The following is a 26,072-nucleotide window of genomic DNA, read 5'->3' as shown; positions in this document are numbered from 1 at the left end:
AACCCATTTGATCTCACTGCTCCTATTTTTAAATTGAGGAGAATCACTGAGTAGTCTTATTTAATGGCTTCTTATATCGGATAGAAGGGTGTTGCTTGTATCATATTAGCAATAGATTGGGCTAAACAATTCAAAGAATAGAGAAAATTATAGTTCCACAATGAGTAAAGAAAATTCATAAAGCAAGACCCTAACCCTTTGCCCAACAATTAAAAACTCTAGTTCCACAAAGCTTCATCAATTCTTAACCCACCATAAAACCTAGTACAAATTCTGCCACCCCCATAAATAGACCTCATCCTATTATGATTTGGTCCATAAAACCCTTCTCAACACCTACTGAAAACCATCTTCAACATAGCAAAACAAGTTTGAATTGGTGGTCGTTGTTGTTAATTCCTAACAAAGTAAGAAAAACATAAGCCAAACCAGTTTTGGAAGGAATTTTACCCCCATATGCTCCACATCATGCCGAGCTTCGGCGATCTTTTCGTTTCCTCACAGCTGCCTTGGCCGGTCTCATCTTGCCTAAAATTGAAAGCAGAGAACATTACTTGAATGCACACATTCCCTAACAGCCAAAGTAGAGTTTAAAGAGAATGATAGACCATGTTTTGTACTGTGTACGTGTATGTGTATTATTATTAATATTATTAATGGCAATTATTGTTTGGAATAAAAGTACTTTTTACAGAGTAAAATTTCTGAATAAATAGCCATATACACAACCGTAGTCATTCACAATTAATGCATATAATATTGGCAATATTATATGCATTTAGTCCATTGGCATATCTATGTGAACTATTAGCTTGACATTAATGCAACATTTGGCGGGATGGAAGTCTAAATGAAGACAATATCCAATTGCGCGTGGTTATACATGTACATTGGGTCATCTTCCCTTTCACATAAATGCATGAATGCATGCTTCTCATCTTATTATTTAATTAAATAACTTTGGAAGAAATTACCAGGGGAATGCATGGTATTTACCATCACCGGTCCCGCAACCAGGGGGATGTATGTCAATGCGGAGTGATCTTCACAACCCATGGACTAGCTCAATATTTTCACTCCATATTTGTTCAATCTGTGTAGCCGGTTCGTCGGGGTTAGGAAGTAAAGGTTCCTGGGTGGGCTCAGCCTGAACTACAGGTGGGGTTGGTCGGCCAGGTATGGGTACAAATATATAGCCACCCTCATGGGCAAAGTCGCTGAACAATGGGGGAGATAGCGGAGTGGGTAGTGGGGATCAAGGGTGAGCCTGAGCATGGGATGTGTGTTCTGCACTATCGTTATGGCCAACGAGATGGGTTGGCTGGGCAGTGGCGTCAGACGTGCATCGCGATGACCCAACGCCATCCATGTACGTGTCCCAATCACCCTCCAACGCCTCATCATCTGTACAAAGACAATTGTATTTATTAAGATGACAACGAGGAATTGAGTCACTGAATAAACGGGATAAGTGAGAATCGTTTCAGTTTTGGTAATAGAGTGGAGTTTGAGCCATTGAAATTTGTGAAATCAGAAGAATGGGATATCGTGTGTGGCTGTGATGAAAATATACTTCGCTACTATAATACGTCCTCTAAATAAATTACAACTAAAAGTACTAGAATTGGAAGTCAATAAGAATTGGAGGTATTAGAGTTGGAAGTTACCCGAGTCATCCTCATCGTCAGGACCACCACCACGACCTCCATGGCCTCCACTGCGTCCACACCCTCCAGGCCCACCACCTCGTCCGCCATAGCTTGTGGCCTGTGTGGTCGCCTCACTCGCCGTGGCACACGCATTCTCCAATGCCACTCGGCTCAACTCTCCAACAAGATCCAGCATCTTCGTCAGCTAGTTGTAAATTTTGAAACCTCGTTGGCATTGCAATAGCATTTCCACATTGGACTCAACCTATGGAATAAAGAAGTCACGTTAAAACTTTTCTGGTTACTTTAGTGTTCTGCACAACTATGCCTTTAAACATTGAGAAAGTATAAAGATTTCAGGGCAAATCGTATGATTTTTGAGTATATATCTTAGCAGGTAATTCAGGTCTGATTTGGAAACAGATTATGCATGATGAGCTTATTCATATATAAATGACAATATTGAAATGGCATACTTGGTGGCAAGAAATGCATATCTAGTGGCAAGAAATGAAATGTTCTCTAGAATGAATGTCAAAATATTGATTCAATGGCTCCACAAAACTTAATTTTCATAATGCATGCAGCAACACACATATATTATCAATCCATAAAAGAAGCGTCGAATGGTTGCCTTACCAGGAATTCCCAATACGCTGACTCTCGTGTAATGTACCGTTTGGTCGACCTTCAGTACAATGCCATGTAAGCAGCAAGGTACGTCATGTCCCCATCCAATGTGGGTGCATCGGCAAGACGTTCCCCTCTATGGGCCCATCGGTCAATGTAGACAGCATGTTCTCGCACCCAATCCCTCTCTAGTTTACCTTGGAGGGAGATTCTGTGGAGATCAACTGACGTATCCACCAAAGCTGGTGGCGCTCACTTCATCCCAAACTGACGAAAGACACATTCGGGATGATGATCCTCTACTATCCAAAAATAGATCAACGACACTCTGGCCCTCCATATATGTCGGCCGGCAGTGCAATATGGGGGCAGTGAGTCTAGGACATCCCTATACGGCTACTAAACAACCTGAATAAATGGTCAACAAAAAAACAAATCAAATACGTACTTATTTGTGGCAATCCTCAATCTGAGCAAAAATGTAGAAGACAATTGAAGAACCACTTCACTAAAAATCCTAAGTCATTATTGACCTATTTCCCTTTCTTATTGGATTTGACATGGTAAGATGCACCCAGATACTACCGGTTGCACTAGCTAAAACCGAGGGAAAATTTTTAAGGGTTCACAGCTAAATATGTGTGGAATAAAAACCACAAACATCAATTCAAAATTACTAATCAAGGTACTTTATATTAACTGCCCACAGTTGTGAAATGTTCATAACTAATTCCTTGTATATATATGGTCTAATCGACCAAAGTTACATTATTAACTATACACATGCAGTAATTGACAACCCTACCAAGTGAAACAACAAAAATAGGGAGAATTATATTGTCATGACATGAAGCGGTAGAATACCTGGTGTGCCCGTATGCTCAACAATGACGCACGATACGCAGTTAGCACATGTGTGGCATGCTCTGTCGTGCTCTTCAACCCCTTCCATCTAGTAAACATACAATTGTGTTAAATGGTCATTAGCTAATATCAAACAACCATGCTGCCATAAGAGTAAAATGCTTAGCAAAAATGAAGCCATTAATTACCTTTTACTTTTTCAGTGGAAAATACTTATTACAAATAAGTACGGAAATACGGTTTGTTTTTTTTCCTTAATACAACAGTCATGAATCACAAAATCCTAGGAAATTTCAGTTTGCATTTTAAATTTTTAACAGCCTAGTCTTGGATAGCCAGCAGTAGCAAAAAGGACACTTCAGAAAGCATCAAATCTGAAGAAATCTATTTATCAAGCAACAAATTAATAGATGGATTAAGAAATCGACAACAAGCAAATCACCTCCAAGGCATAAATCAAAGATACTCTCTTAAGATTCTACTAGCATAATAAAAAAAGTGACTCCATAAATTTTTATTTTGTATTTTTATTTTGTAATGTTAAACAAAATGAGTAAGTTTAATAAATCTGAGAGTAATTAATCCTGTGTTTGATGAATTAGGGAGACAAAGAAGGGTTCTTAAGCATTTTTCAAAGGAAGTATATTACTTTCAAATTATAATGAATATTGAAATTTAGTTGCCTTGATAAAACAGTATATAATTTTCTGTTGAATGGCATGGAAAAATCAATTTAAAATGACAATTTTTCTAACGTTTTCTTTCATACAGCTTATTAAAATTTATTTGCACTTTCTTCCCCATTATGTTATCCTAATAATATTCCGCTATTTTAATATCCCAATGTGTCCCATTCCCATATGGGTTCATTCATCTACCTATGGGGATTGCAATTGCAGAGGAATGTTTCTTAGAGTACTGAAACAGCTACAGTTGGGTTTTTTTGGTGTAACCAAGTTCAAATTTCATATCTCTTATTCAATGATTAAAAAAACTTTACCAATGGAGTTAACAATAAGTAATAAAAAAATAAAAAATAAAAAAACAAATCGGCTTGAAAAACAACTGAGATGTGTTGTGGGACAATTTCTATCAAAGTAGTTTTAGGACCACAAAATTTTCTACAACTTTTCTGTCTCAATTTTGACATGATGAATTCACTATTTTTTTCACATATGGTTAACCGTTTTTCACATATGAATTCACTATTTTTTCATCACCAATCATACTTTACCACATAATAGTAGTGGCAAGAAGTTGTCACAAATGTTGTGGTCCTAGAATATTTCTTTCTATCAACACAAGTGAACTTGTGAGCTGTGACATGAAGAATATGCCTAGTAAAGTTGTGAGTTACAGAATTTTCATCCATGTGTACATGAAAAAAATTAACACTATGAAAAACTCAAAAAGTTTTACATCCCCAATCAAAGGCCAGAAGAAGCCCACTGAGGAAGAGTCCAAAAATTTTTGTTGCAATTCTACTACCAAACCTAGCCAATGGTACACAAATGACGAAGATTCAATGAACAAACAAGGCTTAAACCTACATCAATAGCAAAATATTGTGAAGAGACATATTACATGATCGATCGAGTTGTGGGGGACAGACAAGATGACATAAGCTCTACGTTGGACTTGTCTAAATTTGAAATGAAGAACATCAACTCTGTTGCCAATGTTACCAAAAAGTCTGCAGCCGAAGATGTGAGATCTTCTACTTCACAAATGTTTCTTACGGAAACCTGTTTATTTGATAAGGATCTAGTGACCAGTGGGACAGTGAGGATAGTAGGAAATATAGATGCATCAGAGATTGAGAGAAGTCATTTTTTTTGAAAAGCTAGAGAAAAACCCATCCCTTCCTGATAAAGTACTCCTACCAATGACAATACATCTGGGCATCTCTTCACCACTTCTGCAATGACGCTTGACAAAAATAAAGAGAGAATTTCTGACACATTAAATACAAAGTGCCAGATTGTTGGGGAATCAGGTGACAAAGTTTCAAGTAAATCACTTCTATTTGTTTCTTTTCAGGATTTCTTGTTTTTATATACCTTATAATCTTTTCATTCATGGTCTGATAATTGGATGGTTTTGTGTTTGAAAATCTCTGAGAGTCATTAACACTAAAGAATCAGGTGTTTATGTCCACCCCAGAGCATGCTTTGCTCAATGACATTGACAGTTGTCGATCTGCTGCACACAAATTTATTGCTACTGCCATTTTGAACAAGTGACTTGATAAAAAACCTTAAAAAGGAGGCTATGGAAATAAATCCAAATCTACGCAGTCATAAGGAGAGACGAGGTCAAGAAATATATGGTCAAGTTTTATATTCACCTGTTGATGTTGGTTAAGGACTAAGGCTTGGTTGTTGTTGTTGTTTAAGGAGTCACTGCTTTTTTAAAAGCTCAATATGTGTTTGCATGCATTAACTTGCTTATGTGTCTTGTGTCAATTTTTCTTTTTAATTATTATTTTTCTCTTTATAACTTGGCTTGTAATAAAATGCAGGGAAGGAGTCAAAGGTCATCAAGGAGGAGTTAATTCAGCAAGTTGATACAATCTATTCGAGACAATGATATAGGTCTTAGAACAGTGAAAGCTGAACCTGTTGACTCAATTGGGATTTCCTCACCGGATAGAGCCAGTATCTCCAGTTTGGTGGCCACAGATAATAATTCTTTTCTTGTATGTTATCGTTAGCCTATTGAGTTAGCATTTCTTTATGTTGCTACTATCAGCTTTTTAACTGGTCTTACACAACTAATTTGATCTAAATCAACTATATTGTCTCATATTACAGTTGTTGAGTTTTGTTTCAATGATCCTATTATTTCTTCCTAAATATTGTCATTCCTATTGCTGATAAGGGGCACCTAGAAATTATATGCTTCTATATAATCAATTCTACCCTTGCTGGTGGCTCTCTTTTCGATTCAATCTGAAAGATTTAAGTCATAACTTTTAATCAATATATGGAAACATTAACACTATATTATCATTTAACTGTAGAACACACTAAATGAATGAATACGCATTACACGCACTTGAATTGATTTGGAAGATTTTAATACGACCTTTAAAGAACTCCGATAGGTATGGGTGATTCTTTTTGTATCTACTGATTATGTGCCAATTTTTTTCCTTGCCGAGAGAGAGAGAATGAATAGATACCAATATTTTCTCTTGAACTTCCAGATCTTAGTACTAGTATTAAATTTGTATATAAAAAAAAGTACTAGTATTATATTAAAAATTATAATATATGTTTCACAAAATAAAGAAGATCATATCTTAATTTGGACTATCGTGTGCTAAACGAGATTAGTGCCAAAATGGGTTTATTATTAAAGTCAACTATAGAGACATGCACGGTGAATGAAAAATGGCATGACAACTGAATCAAACTAATCAAATAACATACCGATAGGCGAGGGGACCTGCCTCCACCGGCAGTTGTGGCGGCCTCATAATAGGGCATATCAGTGGGAACCTTAAATACGCCCGTAGCTGCACCAACATCAGTGCGCCTCCAATCTGCATCACTGTCGTCTCCGATGCCTTGCATAGGTGCCTTTATAGCCAGGCTAATGCTCCACTACCCCAACTGTACCTCTTCGCGTTGAGGATCAAGTTCAGGAACTGTAGAGGCATCACCAACACCTGATCTGCCGACTTGTTCATAAATAGAATGGACCCCAACAACATGAGTATGTGATAGCGTGCGTGTTGCTGCACTACCTCGACAGTAACATCCGCAGTGAGGGGACCTCTAAACTGTTCCTTCAGCCAACTGACTCTTATCCTCGCCCTAGCAAGGATAGACGTGTTTTCGTGGGGATGCGATACTAGGTCTAGAAGACGATGACCCAGTAAACCATGACACAATGCAGGCCAATCCCCCTTGACACTCCCAATCACGAGCAAGCCATCAACAGGTACCCCTAGCATCACCTCAATGTCTTACAAGGTGATACCCATTTCTCCATGCGGTAAGTGGAACGTGTGCGTCTCCGGATGCCAACGCTCAACTAGTGCTATGATCAATGCATGATCAACTTCCATGTTTGGAACCTTCGATAACCCTTCAAAACCTACCTCAGCTATGTAATGGGCAATCCGTGGGTCTAGCCCACGCCGAGGTAACTCCCAAGATCGGCATCTGCACTTTAGCACGCCTGGCACTACCTGCACACGAAAGAGCGTTGTCTTAGGATAATGCACATGAAATAACTATAAGAGTGCTACATAATAATAATATGCAAGAAACAGTATGCTAACTAGTTAGTTATGAACATTTTGCAATATGTTACTTACGATGTTAACTGGTTATTCACTCTACCTCAATAGCAGATAGGATCAATTCAAGATCAATGACATTGTTTAAAATTAGCAATAAGGTGATGGGCATTATGTTTTGAAATGAATGAACAAAGTGCCTCACTATGTCAAATGGAGTAGGGAATTAGGATTCAAAAGTCGGTTGTCTTATGTGTAGCCACGCCTATTTCTGTGCGCACCTTTGGGAAAATAATGGCAATGGATTTTAATTGATTACTATAACTTTTAAATGAGATATACTAACTTTGAATATACCTTTTCATTAGCCACTACTGATGTTTAATATTTTTTGTAGTATTAGTAGTTTCAATATATCTAGAAATAAGACTTGATGCTGTTGATGAAAGAGTGTTTTTAAATTCACGATTATTTTTGCTTCATACCATTTTATATTTGGATTAAATAAAATTCTGCCTAAACCAAAAGAGAAATGATACCATTTTGAACATCTATTTACAAATAATCAAAGAACCCAACAAAAAGAAAATCAAATGATTTCGACACGTCCGAAGTTCAATACAACTACGTACCTAACCGGCAGGTGTCTCCCACAGTACTGTGGATCAATGCCTCGGCTGCCATGTCAACTGTGTACCATCTGCAGGTCCAGGTTCCACACTTCGCAGTTGCTGCATATTTGACACGCATGCAATCATGTTAATATACCGTTGACCACAAGCAGACATTAACAATACAGCCAGGACTAGCAATTATAAACATTTGTAATTTCCAATACAACCAGGACTTGCGAAAAACATAGAACTTGTTTCAAAGTGAATATAAGTTGACTTTATTACATATTAACTATGAAAGTATCAAAACAACTAACAGCTTTCGGCACAAAACAACATGTGAAAAGATAAGGATATTTGAAAAAATTCAAAATGGTGGGAACGTAAAGCTTTTTTTATTTTTTTATTTTATTTTTTTAAGTTTTAGTCCCAAGAGAAATGGGAAAGGGGAAAAGGAGGGACCCCTTTCATACAACATATTCCACATACTTTGTTAGATATACTTTGTTCCAAGTTTAGAGAAAAATATGAATAGAGAAAAGTCTAACAAAGAAAAATCTAACAGAGAAATTGCAATCATAGTTTAGAGTCTTCATTCGATATACTTTGTTCCAAGTTTTTATAATTTTCTCTATTCTATAGTTGGCTATACTGTCTGTTTTGTAGTAGCCTTAAGTGAATGCTAGGTTTTGAAATACAATGGAGTCGATAAGGTTTCACAAACATATTCCATATAACAAAAAAAAATTGAGATTCTAGTACTAGCAAAAAACTATAACATAAAACAGAACTAAGAACAAATCCTTCTTAAATATATTATGAAATTCATGAGTCCAAATGATAGAGTAGGATTACAATAATTGTAAGAAAACTAAAAAAATTAAAACTAGGATAATCACATCACCAATGGCTAATCACATCAAACAAAGAGGTTTGATTTAAATCCAATGTAGAGTTTTACAATATGGATAAATTAGGTCAGTTCCAAGGGAGAAAAGAAGTAGAAGAAGGTAAGAGTCTAGTTCCAGACTTCTGATTACAACTCAATATCTCTACGAACATGTTAAAAAGGCCTATTTCAGCTTTTGAACATATGTTCCCAATCAACAAATTTCTTACACATGCAACCACATAAGTCTAATCTGCATTCATTGACTGAAAGTCAGGTAGAGAAGCACAATTTAAACAACTGACATTAAGTTTTCCAATAAACAATGTAAGGACAACAATTCAACATCTGAAACCCCATGAAAGGCTTTAAATGTGAATCTTACTCAGAACATCCCAATGAACCCAGTAAATTTCCATATTTTCTTTAACAAAAATCAGAAAAAGAGAAAAGTAAACATCAATTACAATGACAAACACCTTTTGGATACATAATACAAAAATTTCGTTCACAAGTCAGTATAATTCATCAAAACCTGACTAAAATGACTGTTACATTTAATTTAATAATCCAAAGAGGGAGGAGTAAGAAAAACTGAGATAAAGATCAATTCAAAATCATTAGAATAGATAACACACAATTAGATACAATCAGACAAACACATGTAAGTAAGTGCAAAATTATTATTTAACAATGCCTCACCTATGCCTCACCTAAACTATTACTTAACAAAAATCCTGCTTTAAAATAACAACCTGTCAGAACTTCTTTGTTGCGATAATTACCAATTCTAGTCTCTTAAGACAATAAATTATGCATTTGTACACAAAATGTAACAGGCTTTCAATTGATGTGGTAAGATTATATGTTCCCATATGATATTACAAGGATAATGACATGAAACCAAAAATTAAAAACAAAAAACAAAAACAAAAAAAAAAAAAAAAACTAAGATGTTGAATAAAAACAATATGGCACAATTAGAGCCCTAAGCAGAGTAAATGGCAGCAAAGGTTTTAGGAACCCAAAACAGTAGATATACAGGGCATTTATGAGTTCAAATTAGTTCAGTGATTGTAGATGTCCATTATGTGCATTTTATGGTCTGTGTGTAGATATATGCGTGCATATCCATTACACACACATTATATCTATTATAATAATAACTTAACAGAGTGGAAGCTTGTAAAAGACAATAAGTTTGAAGTTCATTCTTATTATGAAGCTTTGATGGGTAGTTTCCATACAAAAGCATCTTGCAAGTCAAGGTTCCTACAGATGCTTTCTTTGTGGATAATTTGTGAATAATTTGTGGAAGCGTGACATGCACTTTCAAACTATATGAATTAAAAAGCATTTTTCCTAATAATGAACACCATTGTCATGCCAAATGTATTTTACCTGAATTTGTGCCCTAGATATGCATCAAAACCCAGTTCAAAACCAAACCCAACAAAGCTAAAACAGCAACAATAATAATGAATAGAGAAAAATCTAACAAAGAAAAACTTAAGAAGCCACACCCACACTCAAATCAGAGTACATGCACAAGCAACACTTAACTCAGATTAAATGCAAAGGGAAAAAAAATTGAACTCAGCATTTACAAATTACCTTAATATGTTTCTAATCCTTTAACTCTAAAGATGGATTGGGTTCAGCTTCGGCTATGGTGAGGGTTATGGTGAGAGTGAAAGGTGTGGGTTTGGGTTGGGCTTCGGAAAGGGTCTATAGAACGGTTTGGTTTGGGTATGGCTAGAAATAAGAGAACTTGAAGATGTGTTGAACTTGGAAAGGGTCTACTGAACGTACTGAGGGTGGCTACTAATTGGACTGAGGAAGAAGGAAGACAAACTGTTTTGAAGACATTACATTCAAAATTGTATTTTATTCTACATATAACTTGGTTTCTTCTTTGCTGAGTTATAAACAGTTACGCGGTAATATTTTATTGCCCAAAAGTGACGCTGGACGACCAGCGTGGCAAGAACCTGCATAGAACTCGGCCTTGTGATAATCGAGTATTTTAAGTAACTCGACTCTACGCATATCGAGTATTGAAACAGGGGCACGCCCCTATATAGTTTCGAAACAGAGGCATAATACCAAATATTTTGGCCCAAAAGAAGCAAAAGGCCAGAATGTCCTAACAATGCGATAATAATCTCCCCTTAAAATATTGTATTTGTATAGAAAGAAAAGAAAAACCTATGGGTGTTTTTCTCTTTGTATAAATTGACGTGAGAGTTGAGATGCTGCATATTAATTTTGTACTTATTTATTCATGCTTCATTCGGAAACACCAACGGTGGAAATGATCGTGCAATTGTCTTACAGGGAGCAGGAAGGTGCATGGGTAATGGGTTATTATTAAAAGTGTTCCTTCTAAAAGTGTTGTATGGAGTCATGATTCATGTCAAAAGAAACACTGATTTTTACCCATAAAAAAAATAATAATAATAATAAATAAATAATTAATGTACGAATTTGGCCCTTTATAGATCTTACTTTTTCTTCTGAGAGCATCATAGAGAACAAATACATCGGTTTAAGGGGTAGATTTTTTTTTTTTTTCTTTTTCTTTTTTTTTTTTTTTTTTTTTTTTTTGGAGAATAGAAAAAGCGTAAGTTATGACCTATGACTTATGAGTGGCCTAATAATATTTGTATGAGTTGTGTTAGGATCATGAAAATGGCATAACTTTGTACTACAACTCGCCACATGACGAATTGTGATTGGTAAAGGAGTGTTTATGGGTCATGTAAGGACACACTTTCACAAATTACAACTCGCCATGTGGCGAGTTGTGGCATAAGGTTGTGCCATTTTCGATAATCTCAACATTTTCCTATTTTTATATTGATTTTTAATAAATAAAAAAAAAATTCAACTGGACCATTATTTAATGAAGTCAAGACAGTTAATTGATTTTTGGTACATATAAAATGTTGAGATTACCGAAAATGGCACAACTTTGTATCACAACTCGCCACATGACGAATTGTGACTGGTAAAGGAGTGTTTATGGGCCATGTAGGGACACATCTTCACCAATTACAACTCACCATGTGGCGAGTTGTGGCACAAGGTTGTGCCATTTTCGGTAATCTCAACATTTTCCTATTTTTATATTGATTTTTAATAAATAAAATAAAATTTCAACTTGACCATTATTTAATGAAGTCAAGACAATTAATTGATTTTTGGTACATATAATCTCAAATTTCTTCAAGAAAGAGAAAATTTTCTAGTTAAGGGCTTTACTGCCTTAATAAGAGTATTTAAATATACTGTAGTTTTTGGTTTTGTAATCTATAAAATAAAATGGTGGGTCTTATATTTGAATTTATTATTTGACTAATATTTTTTAAATACAATTTTCAATTTTCAAAGAACTATATTCTATTTTCCTGGTTTAAAATAGAATTTTGAAAATGACTAAAGGGGTATTTTTCGGATATAAATTTTTTTTTAATGATATAATTGTAAATAGATTGAAAACAGTAGACCCACATATTTGTCCAAACTCTTTTATTTCTTAAATTAGGGAGTTTAATTATCTTTATCACAAAAAGAATTCCCACACTTTAAATTTGAAAGTTATCATAAAAAAAAAAAAAAAACACATAATAAGCTCTATTTCCTTATCATTGAGTTTAATTATCTTTATCACAAAAAGAATTCCCACACTTTAAATTTGAAAGTTATCATAAAAAAAAAAAAAAAACACATAATAAGCTCTATTTCCTTATCATTATCTCAAAAAAAAAAGTAATTTACAGATTTTATACAATACTTTTTGTAAATATACTTTTTTAAATCTCAAAAATAGAAATAGTCTTTCAAACAATTATTTTTATAATAATATAAAAATTATTATTTGCAAACTAGTTTCAAGTTTAATTTTAAAAAAATTATTTTTATACTATTTTAAAAATAAAGGCAAAAATCCTTGTACCAATCAAACCCGTAGCTAACGAAAACTCATAATCTTTACATCATTTTTATTATGTAACAATTATTTTATGTGTCCGTCAATAGAATTATTGTTTTCTTTTAGAGGAAAAAAAATATTATAGAGGAATCCAGGAGAGATGTAAGAGGCATAGATATAGTACAGAGGATTCTCCGTTTCATCATCATAAACAGAGCGTGGTGATTGTTTACCGTATATATGCAGACTTAAGCCACAACTGGACAGGGATTCCCGTGACACTTTAACCTGCATAAAGATAAAATAAAAATAATGGCTTTGCATCAGCAGTCCCCTACCACTATCTGGTCCTTTTAACTCACCACCCATCAGTCTCACACCCTCTCTCTCGCTCAGTTTTCTCATTATTACCCTTCTCTCTCTCTCTCTCTCTCTCTCTCTAGAGTTAGTACAGTTTTACTATAAACACAAGTTATAGGGTATAGGGGCTAGGAGAAAAATGCAAGGTTCAGGATCCTTTTTAAGGCAAGTAAGCGGAAGAGAAGCATGGAAATCAACGTCCAAGAGGTGGGGTGGTAATAATAGTTACATTGGTGGTGGGTGTGAGGGAAGTTTGAAGCAAATGGAAGGGCTTAACATGTATGGAAGTGAGAATGGTGGGCTGGGAATGAGGAAGAGAGTGATGGTGGTGGTGGATAATACCTCACATTCTAAGCATGCAATGATGTGGGCACTCACACATGTAGCTAACAAGGGTGATTTGTTTACTCTCCTTCACATCATCCCTGGCTCCTCTGAGAGGGCATCTGACTCCTCGTCTTCAACTTGTTCTCCTGACCTGGCCAACTCTCTTGGGTCTCTTTGCAAGGCTTGTAAACCAGAGGTATGTGTTTGTGACTCTGTTCTCTTTTAAGGGTCAAGTTCAAGTGAGTTTATTATATTTTTTCCTTCTCTGTTTAAGTCTTAGGAGTATCAGATTAAAAATAATTAACTTGCTTTCTCTTCTGCCATTATATATGCCTTTTCATCCTGTTTTTGATAGATCCCATATGTTGAGAAAGGGGTAGTATTCTTATTGTGTTTGATAGATCCTTCTTGGTCTTCCTCTTCTACCTTTCAAAGTTTCAATCCTGTTTAAAGAGGGAAACATTTTCAGCTTTATTGCGGTCTTCTTTTCTATTATTACTGTTTCTTTTATCAATAGCCTTTTCAGGTTAAAAGAATGAAAGAAAGCTCCTTACTCTTCTTTGGATGCAGTGCAGAAGGGGAATGATTATTCTTCAGCTTTAATTTTCCTTTCATCTTCTTCTTTTTCTTTTTCTTTTTCTTTCCAGAATGGGAAGATGCAGATTTTCAGACACTTCGGCTTTCCTGTTACTTGCTTTCTTTTCTTTATTTATTTATTTAATTTGTGGCATTGAATAGAAGTTCTGTTTCATCTACTGTTGTGTTAACTTGCATTAGTGGGGTAAATTTTTAGGTGGAAGTAGAGGCACTAGTTATCCAAGGGCCAAAACTGGCAACGGTGATGAGCCAAGTGAAGAAGCTGGAAGTGTCTGTGCTAGTGCTTGGACAGAAGAGGCCATCTACACTTTTCAGCTGGTGGGTGTGGGTCCACTCTTAAACCCATCTGAATCTCATCTTTCCTTTTCCCAATTCACTCCCCTTGCTTTTTATCTATGTTCACAGAACTCTAGATCTTGACTTCTCTATCATTTAAAATCAAATTAATGATAAAGTGGGGCTTTGTGCAGCTTGTGTGGGTCAGACAGCTCGGAGGAGTTTGTGGAGCAGTGCATTAACAATGCTGATTGCTGGACCATTGGAGTGAGGAAGCAGAGCAGAGGCATGGGTGGGTACTTAATCAGCACTAGATGGCAGAGGAATTTCTGGCTCTTGGCTTAGTCCTTGTTATTATTATGTAATGAGCTAATTATATACGGGAAGAAGATAGTTTCTAATATTAGCTTTTCTAAGCTGAACTTGTTTAGGGGTGCGGGGGAGAAATCAAAATTGTTCTAGATCTGTAACTACTAACTAGATCTCTCTAGTCTCTTCTTATTAATTGACAATGATAATCCTCCTCTCTTGCTCTCTCAAGCATATATATGTTGCAACAATGTGGCTAAAATTTTCAGATCCCCAGTTTCCATAATTGCTGAAGATAGCAGTTAAAAAAGATAAAAGAGATTGACAATTAGGAAAGCTGAGTACTTCTTTTCTGGGGGGCCTGTGTTAGAGTTAGAGAGGGCTGCGCTGGCCTCGTAACTTGACGGATATTTTTCGGCTGAATAATAGTAGTAATTAGAAGTTGGAACATATAAATTTGTTGTACGTTTACAAAAGAGCCTGAGGAAGAGACACCATCCGTTAAACTTTCCACAAGCGATCCCACTTTTTGTCGGCCCAAAAATTCTTTCAAAGTTTCCAACTACTTGTTCGGTTGTCCCGCTTGTTTACTTATTAATGTCTATGTCCGCTACGATTAACAAAGACCCCAACCACTTGCCCCTCTCTCGTTTACTTCTTTTTGGTATCAAATATCAATTCAATTTTAGACAGGAATTGGACTCAACACTACTTTTGCAATAATTAAATTATGTAACTGGCATCTATTTTTATTTTTTTGTAATTGGACTTGGCTCCTCTTTTGCAATAATTTCATCATGCAACTGTCATATATTATTTTTTTTTTCCCACAAGATGTGGACTACACATTCGAGCGTCCACATGTTGTGAGATATATTGTGATGAACATGTTGTAAGTATTTGTATAGGCTAGAAGCATATGAATCAATGGCAACAAATTATAATTCTCAAATACATTCAGGCCAAAAATGGCAATATATATAAGAACCTGAAGAAGTTTCTAGTTCTGAGAGGTAAAATGCATATATTAAAATTTTCTAGTGAACTGATGCAAGTCTACAGAACAAAGAGAAGCGTCTGTTTTTTCTTTTGTACTTTTTTTCCCCCTATTAACCTCTGCCAGGATCCTCACATTTAACATCATCTCAGAATCAGACTTTATCATCTAATTTATCATTTACAAGGGGGAGCAGCTCCATCCGATTTAGTGGTGTCCGGGGTGTCCGGGGTGTTCGAGGGGTAGGGGTTCCTGGTGGCTGTTGCGAGAGCAAGTGCCTCACATATCCGTAGAATGTACATCCAACAAGTGTCACAGCACATCCAATGGCATTCAAACCCGAAATTGGGTTTCGGAATATCAGCCATGAAATAAGGACAGCAACTGCAACCTGTACATAACAAACACAGCAATGTAAATCAACAACATCCGATAAGGAAGATGTGCAATGAATAAAAACATAGAGGTTTCTTTATATGAATGGCAAGAATAATCCAGTCCATCAATCAGTAGGGTACATGCAACAACAAAGTAATACAAAATTTTAAGAACTCATTCAAGTGTGGAGACAGTGCACAAGGGTGAGAAGATGTAAGAAGTTCTTAGTTGGAACTTGGAACCATTCACAAGATTCAAGGATTCGAAATAAATAAGCAATTTGTTGCATACAAGGGATATGATATACAAAATTCAACAATGTACGTCTATTAAATAAAATCACTCAAGAAATAAAGAACAATCAGGGGCATGGCAATCTGAAAACAATAATATCATCAATAATGAGAAAATGCATTAAACAGTCTATCTGATTTTGCTATATTGTTTTCACCTTAAGGTTTCCAGCAACATTGAATGTGACGGCAGTTGTGGAGTGAATCACATAAAAGATGGAGAAGTTAAGACAGAAAGCCAACACTCCGGAGCTGAAAATAATGATGAGGGATGAGCAAAGAGACTCGTGGGTGTGAAGCCATTCCAAAACGCCATTTCCTTCGAGTAGCATTGCAGGTACTGCCAAAATCATGGTTGCAAAAGGTGCCATGTAGTACACTGTGTTTATGCTGAGTCCGACCAAAAATAAAGTTGAATTAATAATTAAATAATCCAGCATAAATTGTGCACTTTTATTGTTTGAAGTAAAAGATAGAGTATCATGCACTTAGAAAACAAACAAGAAACTCATGCACGTGTGTGTTCTCTCACAGAGAGTCTCATAAAACAAACGACAAACTCTCTCTCTCTCTCTCTCTCTCTCTCTCTCTCACATACACACACACACACACGCAAACACACAGTACATTAAAACTCAAGTCTCACACACTCATATTGATATCCATTGACTCAAGCAAGCAAGAAGAGAACACGAATAATATCACAAAGTGAGGAAAGAGAAACTCATAACAAGAGTATATAAATAATAACAATCTTTAGGATCCACCTAGTTGCAGAAAATAACAGAGGAAGAGTTCAAATTTTGGAATGATGTCACAGGTTTACAGTGGAGTGACAAACCCTCTCTACCTTAAGCATTGTACCACTAAGTGAAGCTAGGGTTGCATCAGTCCAGAATATGAGAAAACAGTACTGATTACAAAGAGCAACCCAGCCCATATATAAATACCTTAAGCATCTCAAAATCCACTATATTCACCACTCATTATTGGAAATTTATTGTTTACTACTTGGGCAGATTTTATGAGGACATTCTTAAATTGCATCGCATTGAAAATTATATAGATAAATAAAGATTGCATCTTTTCTGCCTGTGTCAATGTTTAATGTCATATATTTTGTTCACAGCTGGTCCCAAGCATGGCAAAAAGGGGGGTTGAGGTAGGTTGGCGGCTAGCATAAAATTTGTTCATTTATTATTTTATATTTTAAAAAATTGCATATTTATGTAAACAAATTATAATATATAGAACAACATTCACAGCCTTTATAAATTCATAATACGCTATCTCATATATGATTATGGGTAGAGCCAAAACAAAATACTTTTTCTTGTTAGGTGGGATCTTTTGGACATAGATCCAATTTTTCAATTTTCTTTTTGATTCCTTAGCATTTTTTTTTTTTGCTGCTCCAAGCGAGAGCAAGATATAATTGTGTTGGTTCTAAGCATTCAAAGTACGAGTATTTTGTAACATTTATCATATGCTATATAATAAGTTGCATCTCACTTGTACATGTGGTTGTGGCTAGTGGTTCAGCATAAGTGTTTCCATCTTGTACAACGTGCTTTTGCTGTATGGCAAGCTACAAGCATACTAAAATTATTAAAATAATTTGTTTTTTGTAAATTCTATTACTAAAGTTTCAATTAGTTTAACAATATTACTCTAATTAATATTCTATTACTAAAAGTTCCAAAAATATTTACAAGTATTATCAGTGTTTCACTATTTATTTATGATAAATGTGTGACAAAAAGCTAAAAACTAGTTTTGTTAAATTTCAAAAAAAAAAAAAAAAAAAAAAAACTGAGACAAAAAGCTAAAAGCTATTTAGCTTTTGCCAAACAGACACTTATCATCTACCATAATTTTCTGTTTAATAATAAAAGTTGGGTCTTAGATGATGTGTATGTGCAATAATTAACTTCTGTTCTTTTATTTTAATTGTATAGTCATTCTTCAGTTTCAATTATATTATTGAACTATTTTCTTTGGTTTACGTGCTAATCAATGCATTGCAAGGACATGGTTCTAATTACAATTAACAAAATGAATGATGCACTGGAATGTTCTGTTACAGCATTTGAATGCACAACATTTCCATCATGGAAGAGCAAAGATTGATCAAATGGCTGGTGGTTCAGCATAAGTGTTTCCATATTGTACAACATGCTTTTGCCATGTGGCAAACTACAAGTATACTAAAATTATTAAAATAATTTGTTTTGTGTAAATTCTATTACTAAAGTTTCAAGTAGTTTAACAATATTACTCTAATTAATATTCTATTACTAAAAGTTCCAAAAATATTTACAAGTATTATCAGTGTTTCACTATTTATTTATGATAAATGTGTGACGAAAAGCTAAAAACTAGTTTTGTTAAATTTCAAAAAAAAAAAAAAAGAACTGAGACAAAAAGCTAAAAGCTATTTAGCTTTTGCCAAACAGACACTTATCATCTACCATAATTTTCTGTTTTAATAATAAATGTTGGGTCTTTGATGATGTGTATGCAAAATAATTAACTTCTGTTCTTTTATTTTGATTGTATAGTCATTCTTCAGTTTCAATTATATTATTGAACTATTTTCTTTGGTTTACATGTTAATCAATGCATCGCAAGGACATGGTTCTAATTACAATTAACACAATGAATGATGCACATGGATTGTTGTGTTATAGCATTTGAATGCACAACATTTCCATCACGGAAGAGCGAAGATTGATCAAATGACAGAAATGCTGCCATGGAGTAACACCCACTCCCCCCCACTTCCAACTCCTTAAAAAAAAAAATTGTTGGACAGTATTGAGATGCACAAGTTCCTATGCTAGAAAGAAACAAAAGGCCAGGCCATCATAATTCATAAGCAACATGAAACAAAATTCATGCAATGGTGAATCCAAAAGGCTTCATGTTCAGATAGACATGCCCATCTTCATCATCAGTCCCAGTGCATATAAGGTATTAAATAGACTGCCTAGGCAGTTAGGACACCACTGGCAAGGGAGAGTCTAGGCCACTAATCATACTTCTAGCTAAAATATCACATATTCATATAGATATACCGAAAAAGTATCAACAAAGCAAACTCTACATATTATTTTCTACAGTAATATTCAATTTTATTGCCAGGACTGCCCGAACTTCTCTAACACCTACAAGAATCTTCTTTAGGCTATTATTGCCCAACTAGGAGGCTGTCAAAAGTTGTGTACCACTACCACATGCGGCCAATGTTCTGTGTTTTGAACACAAAGACACTGAAAAGACTCCACATACTTGGCTGTGGATCCATATGGAAGCACTGACATCAATGGTATCATTCTAAAGCATACAACTTCATAGTGCAATGACATGACGAATCATACATCACATCTCATGCATATTACAGTAAAAAAATCTAAAGAAACATTGATGAAAACTTATCAAAAAGTTGACGTGTCTTGCCTAGGAACAAAGACAAAAGGCAAGAAGGAAAGAAACAAAATAATGACATGAGAATAACGACAAAAAAAAAGAAGGGAAACAAGAATACAGACACTACCTGTCAAACTTGTATCCATGCAACAGAGATTCTGCAAGGATAGTTTTTGTGGAAGTAGCAAGACAGCCAAATAAGGCAGCACAGAATCCTAACATATTAAAACTAAGCTCTGTAACCGATGTGAGAAGAATTCCTCCAACAATGGGTACCAAAGAAGCCCAAATTCGCCAGTCAAAGTATTTTCTCCAAACAAGCCACTGCAAAACAACTGTTCAAAATCCTCTTTATCAGATGCAGTTAGGATGCAATTTAAGAATCATTATAAAAAGCAAGGATGAAAATAATGATAGATGTTACACATGTTTGAAACTGACCTGTGGTAGCAGGAGTGAATGACTTTATTGTTTGCATAAACGAAACTGGGATGTAACGTAGGCTCACATTCCCCAACACGATGTTGATACAAAACACAAATGACATGGGAAATATTCTTCTCCAGCGATCTTCAGGGTCAACCGTTATAAGTGGTTTAACTTTAAACACTTTGATCATGAGGTATGCTCCAATGGCCGAGCAAATGAAATGAATACATGATACTGAGAGAGGAAACTTAAAATCCAGTTTCTGAAAGAAGAAATTAGTTTAGATTTACATCAGCTGTGGTGATCACCACAAACTCACAAATATAGCAAGGATCAAGCCAACCTTTTTCTCCAAATATTGTTGGTAGTAATGATTAGGAAAAAAATTAACTAATCAAAATATAAATGAGGAGGGAATAAGTTATAATTGATAAGTTGGCATGCAATTGTAAGAAACTACTAACAACAATGAATATAATGGTAACACCATAGAAAGCATTATAAGTTCCATCAATTGATATTACTAGATATGTGCTAGAATATATCATATTTGTAAAATAGAAAGATAGACAAATTCATATGCATGCAGGAAGTATATGGATTAGTCAATCAAAACTGAATTAACTGTCAAGTCATACAAAAATGTTTAGTCAAAACAAAAGTTTATTTGTATTGCTTCTTGTTGTGGTGCATGTCTCATTTATTGCTTTTTATTCAAATAAAGCTCTCATGGTTTGACATCATTTTGGATTTTATATAAAATATTAAAGAAAAGGAATAATAAAGTAGTCTAGATCCAGAATGAAGCAATTTGAAATAGAGAATTTATGGGTAATACACAGTAAATCTCTTCCATTGATCAGATGTTGGCCTTAATACATGCAAAGGTATGTAGTAAGATCATTAGAACATTATGGCCAATACAAAATCAATCTTTCATGTAAATTTGAAAAAGAACATTTCATTATCAGGTTTAGAGCCACAAAATAAAACAACATATGGTTAGAGAGATTTTTTATGACATGGAACTGCACCAAGCCAAAGCCCTTTAAACCCACTCCTGAAGATAAACCACGGACACATGACCCCACCCTCTAGAACCACATATCAAGTAATCCAAGAGAACTCCTAATAGGGATCAAACCCAAGATGTCTAGGTCTATAGCTCATCTAAAGCTTCCAACTACTAGGATGCACCCTAACGGGTCATATGGATAGGGAGAAAATAAGCATCCAAAATCTATAAACAATTAAAATGACTAAATCCAACGGATACCCAAGTCAAACTTGGATCTGAATATCTTATTAGGCAGCAGTAAACAAAGCCCATTAACAAACCTCATCCCCTGAAGTTTGTGATACTGAACTTGGGTTAATTAAAAATATTTAACTATGGTTTTGACCGACGTAGAAAGGAAAAGCAGGCACTGCCTGCCATTGAGAATATTCACCTGAGCTTGAGGAGCTCAAATTGGGTTATTATAACTCATACAAGGTTCTCCCCATCAACAAGTAATTCAGCACCTCTGCACAATTTATAGAGATATACTGGAAAGATAAAATTAGACAAGGTCTCAGAGGAGCCCAACAATGGAATAAAATTTGAAGCCATAAAACATTGTATAAAACCCACCATGTCCAACAATCTTAGATTAAGATTATTATAGAGTTTTTTTTTTTCCTTCCCCGTATTGGTAAGTTACACATGGTGCTGATGAGTTTTGAAACCACAGTCTCATCCTCCCCCTTGCTCTTACAAGAAGAGAAAGTGTCATTTGAGGTAAAGCTCATTGGCAGATCATTATCATGTTCTACTGCAATGGCATGAACCAACTACTGGTCTGAGCACCAAACATCTCTTTAGTATCAAGGTTTTTTAAAATCAAAATTGTAGAATTAGAAGGAGAGTCTTCTGGATTAAATCATAGGATCGGATCAAGAATCATAAGATTTCACTTTTCTTTAGAATAAAAAAAGTGAAAAATCACTAGTATTAATAATGTGTTCAAGAAGCATCAACATCACATAGGCGATAAAATTTTCTTTATAGAAAATAAGAATGATAATCTACAATAAATCAAATAAATTTTAAAGAGATAAAAATATATATCACGAACAGAAATAAGTTTTTTTAACTACAAACATTATAACAATAGCATCAACAAGGGTTTCAATTTTGAAAGCATGAGTTCAACTAAATAAAAGTTGATAAATCATTACATTATATTGCCTTCATTTCTCTTATGTGCTTTTGATATGCTAAATCGATAGAGAGGAGAGTTTTTCATCTTGGTGATTGATTCAATAGACAACGACAATTAGAGTTAATAGAAAATTCTTATGTATAAGTTATCAATAAGAGCAAAGGGTTTATCTTGGAGAAGTGATCGATTTGTTACAAAAGGTCTTAAAATTTTTTTCCCCTATTTCTAGTTGATCTCGAGTGTCCAAACAATGGCTATAAATATGTCAAAATTTATGATCCGGCGAGAACGTGGTAGGTTCACGATCCTACCAATTTCACGATTTGGATCTAGATCCTACCCCAATCCTACAAATTAAAGCTCCTAGTATGAACCGGGTGGGTCATTTAACAAACAACAATTCTATTTCTGGGACAATAGGAACTTTCTAATCTCACCATTTCATCTCATCCTTAAAAGAAAAAAGGCAAAGAGTGAATAGGCAAAGAATACATTACCCCCTCTTCCCTGGGACCAGCATAAAAGAATAGGCAGACTATGAGACTTATTCAACAAAATTTTGAAGTTTGAAGGGCCCATAATACCAACCCATCTTCACATGACATGTGAGTAATGGGAGTCAAAGTCAAGACTTGTCAAAAGTGTTAGAAATTTCAAAATATTCAATTAAGAGAGAGAAATCAAAAGTGGTAGACTGATTCCTTAACCAAGCAAATCAACTAATCTCTCTAGGACCTTGGTACATTTCAACATAATCAATAATTAATTCCACTAAATTTTACATCCGTAGATCTGATCTGTTCATATATCTTTTCTTATTCATAGATCCGATTTACACACAAATTCATAGCCTCGCCATAGCTTAGCTCGTCTTGTTCACCAAAATCAAAGAAGAAATGTCCAAAATTTCTCAATAGTAAATTGTCATTTTTCAAATTAAATTCTCCAATCAATCCAGCAAATTTAAGAAACAGTGTATTGGCAAGTGAAGTGTCTGTCTTTGAAACACTAAATCCATAACACAGAGACTATCCAAATTGAAAAATTAAAACACACACTAAGTGTAAAAATCAAACAAACACATTAAAATAAAAAATTAAAGAAAAGGCAATAGAAATTGAAAGAAAAAGCGGAATCTAAGAAACAGTAATTGGCAGGAAGAGAAATGAAGAAGGACCTGGAAGATCCACTTGTTCATGATGATAACGGTGACGTTGAAAGCCCACCATTGAAGAATAGCGAGAAGAGATCTAATCACGCTCCACTGTAACAACTTAGTTTCCTCCATCATTCTCTCTCTCTCTCTCTCTCTCTCTGGAGACACGCAGATCACCAGAGATAAATTCCCAAAATCACAAGCACTCAGACCCAGCACAGACCGAGCACACAAAGAGAGAGAGAGAGAGAGCTGTGAAGTGCTGCTAAACCTAAAAAAACAAAGCGAGAGAGAGAGAGAGAGAGAGAGAATTGGGAAAAATGTAAGGGAGGGTCGGAACGGTGGAGGAGGTACCTATTCAATTTGTAATTGGAGTGAGATTTGTTTTCTTTCTTCGTTTTGTTGAAAATTCTATTCTAAACGTTTCTTTCTCTTTTTTGTTCTCTCCTCTCACTCACGCCACGGGATTGGGAATTATGTCCGAATGTGTTGTGTACATTGTGCTTTTTGTAGCTAAAAAAAACAGTCCCTTTATTATTATTATTATTATTATTATTTTTCTCTAGTAGGAGTAGGAGTAGGAGTATTTCTTAGTTGGGGGATGTGGGACCCATTACCCACGGTTTTTAGGGGTAGCCTAGCCTGGGGGTGAGAGCCAGAAAATCGCAGCCATTCAATGGATATACTAAAGAGAAGGTTGAGATTTTGACTTTAATTTTCAACGTTTTTGATGGCTCCGCTCCAGAGAATATGGGAAAATTTCTCAAATTTTAATTTTTTTTAATTTTTGTGATTCATCAATCATCGTGTGTGGGACGCTACTACTCCTGCTACAGTGTTTCTCTCAATGGATTCTTACTGGTTCGTATTTCCGCGGTTATGGTTTATTGAATATTTATGCACAATGGAGGTTTATTAATCTCAAGGAAAGTCTCGTTAAGGAGAATTTACATTGACTGAAATGGTGATAATCATCGTTATATTATCTTTTGTTACCCATTTAATTTCGGCGTAACCTTAGGTGATTGAAATTTATGAGAAATGCACATTTCACAATATTTTTATAATAAATTTTAAATCCAAGGTTATAATTAGTTGTTATGGGTGAGTAAAAAATATAATTTAGTGTGCGTTTGGGAACCGATTAAAAATTAAAATTATTTTACCATTTAGCTTATTTTTGTTATTATTTATGAGTCTTATTGTATTATTTTAACTAACTTTTACTTTTATCTACAATACTTTCAACAATAAGTTTTCAGTTTTAGTAAAATAAGTGGTATCCAAAAACACCTTTAAAGTTATGGATTCAAATTAGAATCAATAACAACTTACTACCTATTATTTTTGCTACTTTTTATGGGTCTCACTGTTATTTTAACTAGCTTTTACTTTTATCTACAGTACTTTCAGTAATAAGTTTTCAGTTTCAGCAAAATAAGCAGTATCCAAACACAACTTTAAAGTTATGGATTCAAATTTGAATTAACAACAACTTACTACTTATAATTTGTTGTAAAAATATTGTAAACATAATACTTCTCGAAATTTATATCAAGGTAAAAAAAAAAGAGAAATTAATTTGAGAGGTGTTCGGTACATTTTTTTTTTCCTTTTTCTTGTTTTACCAAAGTGATAGATTAATAATATTTGTCTTATAATTACAAATTTTCACTTATAAGAGCACATTTGATAGACTGTAACGATAATTACATAAGAATAGGAATATGTGTTATAAGGAATAAAAAATTATGTAATGTAATATTTATTATTATTCATTTGTTTGGTGACAACACAATAATAGAACTCTGAAGACAAGGAAATGAAAGTACTTTAAATCAAACTTAAAATATATTTTAGGAAATATCTTACTTATATAATTATATTTCCTAAAAAATAATATTTTTTAAATTTGAAAGAGATATTAGTTATTTTTTATGATTTTTTTTTCATAATTGTTATGTGTATACAGAAAGTTTGTTTATATAGAAATATAGTAATTTTAGAAATTAATACGTCTATTAAGGAATAGCTATTTCCTAAAAGTGAATAGTTATTTCTCATTTTTGTTCTTTAAAAAAAAAAGTTGTTCATCGTTTTAAATAATGACTATTCTCTGTAATATAAACATAATTAAACTAATGAATAACTAAACCATATGAATAACTGTTACATTATAGCGTTTATTACAATTTACCAAACGTGCCTTAACACATTGAATTGTAAACCCCCCATCACCTTACTATTATTAATGTTTCTTTTTTTTTCCCCTTCAACTACTAGTAGTAGTTAAGACAAAATTTATTAGCTGGAAGTTAAATAAGCTAGATATTAATTATAAAAAATAATAATAAGTTATAAACATCAACTCTCCCTCAACGTAGCTGATAAAAAAACGTATAGTCACCTTCTAATATTAGGTGTACTAATTATTATGCATTCTTGACATGATGATCATTCTATAAATATAAGTTCTTGTGGAGGTAAG

The 26,072-nt window shown here is 34.4% G+C and overlaps 2 protein-coding genes across 2 annotated transcripts; one reads left to right on the top strand and one right to left on the bottom strand.

The window, feature by feature from the left end:
- The first annotated feature begins 13,076 nt into the window (after nt 1-13,076).
- On the top strand, nt 13,077-14,929 carry LOC112003159 (uncharacterized). Its single transcript, XM_024035339.2, has 3 exons — nt 13,077-13,712; nt 14,310-14,431; nt 14,584-14,929. Exons 1-3 carry the CDS (start codon nt 13,329-13,331, stop codon nt 14,732-14,734), a joined length of 657 nt encoding a protein of 218 aa, XP_023891107.1. The 5' UTR covers nt 13,077-13,328; the 3' UTR covers nt 14,735-14,929.
- Nucleotides 14,930-15,618: 689 nt separating this feature from the next.
- Nucleotides 15,619-24,074, bottom strand: LOC112003160 (UDP-galactose transporter 1). Its single transcript, XM_024035340.2, has 5 exons — nt 23,606-24,074; nt 20,237-20,486; nt 19,923-20,130; nt 16,525-16,756; nt 15,619-16,086 (listed from the first exon to the last, which is right to left on the bottom strand). The coding sequence occupies exons 1-5, from the start codon at nt 23,717-23,719 to the stop codon at nt 15,850-15,852; spliced, it is 1,041 nt and encodes a 346-aa protein (XP_023891108.1). The 5' UTR covers nt 23,720-24,074; the 3' UTR covers nt 15,619-15,849.
- Nucleotides 24,075-26,072: the final 1,998 nt, after the last annotated feature.

The sequence above is a fragment of the Quercus suber genome, unplaced genomic scaffold, assembly GCF_002906115.3.
Source record: "Quercus suber isolate HL8 unplaced genomic scaffold, Cork oak 2.0 scaffold_210, whole genome shotgun sequence".
In the NCBI taxonomy this organism is placed as follows: domain Eukaryota; kingdom Viridiplantae; phylum Streptophyta; class Magnoliopsida; order Fagales; family Fagaceae; genus Quercus; species Quercus suber.
Note: the sequence above shows the minus strand (reverse complement) of the source record. Positions and strands in the feature narration are given on the sequence as shown.

Coding starts and splice junctions, on each gene's coding strand:
- LOC112003160 (XM_024035340.2), bottom strand. CDS start 23,719: ATGATGGAGGAAACTAAGTTGTTACAGTGGAGCGTGATTAGATCTCTT. Junction 16,757..19,922: donor CATGGATACAAGTTTGACAG/GTAGTGTCTGTA, acceptor GGTCGGACTCAG/CATAAACACAGTGTACTACA. Junction 16,087..16,524: donor ATGTTGCTGGAAACCTTAAG/GTGAAAACAATA, acceptor TGTTATGTACAG/GTTGCAGTTGCTGTCCTTAT.
- LOC112003159 (XM_024035339.2), top strand. CDS start 13,329: ATGCAAGGTTCAGGATCCTTTTTAAGGCAAGTAAGCGGAAGAGAAGCA. Junction 13,713..14,309: donor GCAAGGCTTGTAAACCAGAG/GTATGTGTTTGT, acceptor GTAAATTTTTAG/GTGGAAGTAGAGGCACTAGT. Junction 14,432..14,583: donor CCATCTACACTTTTCAGCTG/GTGGGTGTGGGT, acceptor GGCTTTGTGCAG/CTTGTGTGGGTCAGACAGCT.